Raw genomic sequence first — 2865 nt, 5'->3', positions numbered from 1 at the left:
TGGAGAGAATTTTTATATTCTATAAGTCAAAGCGAGTTCTGTTTGATAAGAAATTGTTTTAACAATCCAAACCTTTGCCTGATGTTGTGTGGTGATGATGACCAGGTGAGGCTCGCGAGCTGGTGCGAGTCTTAGTCTACCAGACATAGTCACGTACGGACCGGCGCTCTCTACCATTCGTTCTTCCACGTTGGTTATCAGTCCGCCCACCTTAAATGTCAAGAAAACATAAATTCACACACCATGCGGCAGTAGAAATGCCATCTTAAATTGGAAATTGTCATTCGGATACATCTGAAATTCCCTATGGAAGAATGCAGTTTTTGCAAGAAACAATACTGCATCAAGATGAGATCATCCTCCTCACCCTAACGAGCGTCGGGTCTCCCGGGACAGCCATCGCGCCTTGGGTAGCAGCAGCGAGCACAGCCGCTGCCCTCTGCTCGCGGCCTTTCCCTGCCTCTCCTGGGTACGTAGGTGTGGGAGTGTTCGGTAGCACCCACGACCCGCCCGACCCCGCCAGCTGGTCGAACTTCGGGTCGGTGGAAGGGCAGAGCGCAAGGGTTTGGACGGCCAAGGGGCTCTGGCGCAGACCGGCCAGAGTGTCCTCGGAGACCTGGGGCGCGCACGCCACCAAGAGAAGGACGCCGGCTCCTTCTTCGACACCGCCGTCCTCCAGCATCTGTGCGAACGAGAGGGACGTTACGAATAATACTGAAGACCCGTTACTATGCGACAATGATAAAAAGGCAACTGAAATATCGTATACACAACCCCAGAATATAACGAAACCATGAGCAGCGACAGACCTTTGAAGCCTCCCTCAGAACGCAGTCGAGGCAGTACTCGCCCCCGTACACCCCATCTTCCACTTCGTCCAGAGAAGGGAGGAGAGCGAGCTCGTCCTCCAGCTGCGACGTCGTGGTAGGAGCGTGCAGGAGAGGGCCGAGACTGAGTGGGTAGGACGCGTTGTTGTAGGCCGCCAAGACGCCCACCTTGATGTTGGAGCCGAGGCCCCACAGCCAGCGAAGGATCCCGCCTCGGAGCTCATCCATGTTGACCTGGGTAGCAGGGAGAGTTTTAATAAGGTAAACTCTGAGAGAAAATTCTACATATAACTATAAGAAGAATTACATATCAATTGGAGTGGATTTTGCTAGTGATCCATCTCCAAACATTAAAAATAGGAATGATTATTATAACTATGCCATTTTTTCATTCAAAGCCAGACAAATAACATAACATACAACAACACAAAATCCACTAAGTATTTTCAGTATTCATAAATCATTATTCAACACTCACCTGCGCCACAGCGTCCTGAGATAGGTCGAGCGCCAGCACCACGGCCCTCGGGGCAGGGGCCAGCAGGACGAGCTCTGGGGAAGGAGGACTCCATTCCTGGCGCCCTGGAAGCCTTTTCCTGCTTTTGTCTCTGGCGGGCTCGTGGTTCGGATGGTGGGAGAATCTAGGGGAAGCGAGAAGAATCAAATTACACATCAAGTAATAAACTTGTATGTCAGTAATGCAATCGCATTTGTATACATTCCCAGTTGCATTTCACATCTGACGATACTCACCCTGAGTTCTCCGAAAAGTTAACTTCGTGGCTGCTGATGAGGTAGTCCTGGACCGGCAAGGCGTCCTCCGAGGCCGAGGCGTTGAGCGGGGGAGGAGGGGAGCTGGACGTCGCGATGTGGGCGGTCACCAAGCTCGGCCGCAGATTGACATCCGGATTAGTCTTAGTCTCTTCCCTTTTGCTCCTCTTCTGCGTCTGGTTCCCCACTTCGGGAGTGACCTGTGCCTCGCTTTTGGAAGCGGCTTTCTCCTCGAACCTCCTTCGGACGTCATCCAAGAACAGACGCTCTGTCGTCGTCGGGTCTTCTCGTGTCACCCCTCCTGCAGTTGTCGACGTGGACGTCGCAGGTGTCACGGACTCTGTTTTCCCTTTCCTAATGGTGCCACTACGTACCTCCTCTCCCTCGGGGCGTCTTGTGGCCTGTTGCTCTACCTCCACCTTAGCAGGGGGAGAGGGTGTGGCTTTGACAGCGAAGTCTGGATGTTGCCTCATGATTTCCCAAACGCTCTTGGCTCCGCACAGGAGATTGTGGGGCGTCGGGGAGTCGTAGTCGTGGGTCTCGCTGTCACAGAAGCCTCGCATCTGTGGCGATAAAGAAGTGATGCGTAAGACCCCAGGTTTACTCCTTGAGCCATTTACTATTGTTAGATACGATGTACAACATGTTATTCCATTACGTATCTATCTTTTTTCTAAATAGTTTACTTTGTGTTACGGTGAGGCCTTCAATTCCTGAATAAGAAAATATTAGAACTCAATTTAAAAGGAAAACGAAATTAACTGAACGTGCAATTAAAAATAGTACTATTTGACCTGAGGTAAGTCAGCATGGTACAGGATCGATGAGTTGACCTGGCTCTTGAGGTCAGGCACCCACACACACCCTTCTAGGTCATCCTCCGAACATGGACCAGATCTGCTGGCAAAAAGAGGAGCATAATATGGAAAAAAAGATAACTGCGATAAAGGCAAAACAATCTAGTAAAGAAAAAAATCCAAGAGTTAAATTCTAAAAATGATCAGGAAAACATGAAAATATACCACATCAAATTAAATATAGCACCAACATACTCCAAAGTTCATCAGACTCTAAACCATACCCCTTTCTGGAGATCCACTGTCCCTCCGTGGGCGCGTTGGTGCAGGACGTGGGCTTGGGCACGTCATCCATCATGTGGGCAGCCGGGAACTTGGGGTCGCCCTCGTACCCTCGCTCCTCGAACACGCCCCAGCGGTACCTCGCCCACGCGCCGACCAGAGAGCGACCTGTGGGAGGAGGAGGAGGG

The 2865-nt window shown here is 51.0% G+C and overlaps 1 protein-coding gene across 1 annotated transcript in view; it reads right to left on the bottom strand.

Moving 5' to 3' along the window:
* Nucleotides 1–2865, bottom strand: part of LOC119585945 (calcium-activated chloride channel regulator 1-like) — a gene marked incomplete in the record, with an annotated part of 13408 nt that overhangs the window by 7758 nt on the left and 2785 nt on the right. Inside the window, 7 exon segments of the mRNA XM_037934660.1 lie at nucleotides 73–210; nucleotides 368–682; nucleotides 810–1061; nucleotides 1306–1468; nucleotides 1581–2161; nucleotides 2393–2495; nucleotides 2680–2845. Of these exon segments, the coding sequence (XP_037790588.1) occupies nucleotides 73–210; nucleotides 368–682; nucleotides 810–1061; nucleotides 1306–1468; nucleotides 1581–2161; nucleotides 2393–2495; nucleotides 2680–2845 (1718 nt within the window).

Source organism: Penaeus monodon, chromosome 20 (genome assembly GCF_015228065.2).
Source record: "Penaeus monodon isolate SGIC_2016 chromosome 20, NSTDA_Pmon_1, whole genome shotgun sequence".
Lineage (NCBI taxonomy): Eukaryota > Metazoa > Arthropoda > Malacostraca > Decapoda > Penaeidae > Penaeus > Penaeus monodon.
The sequence above is the reverse complement of the archived record's forward strand: the minus strand, read 5'-3'. Positions and strand labels throughout refer to the sequence as shown.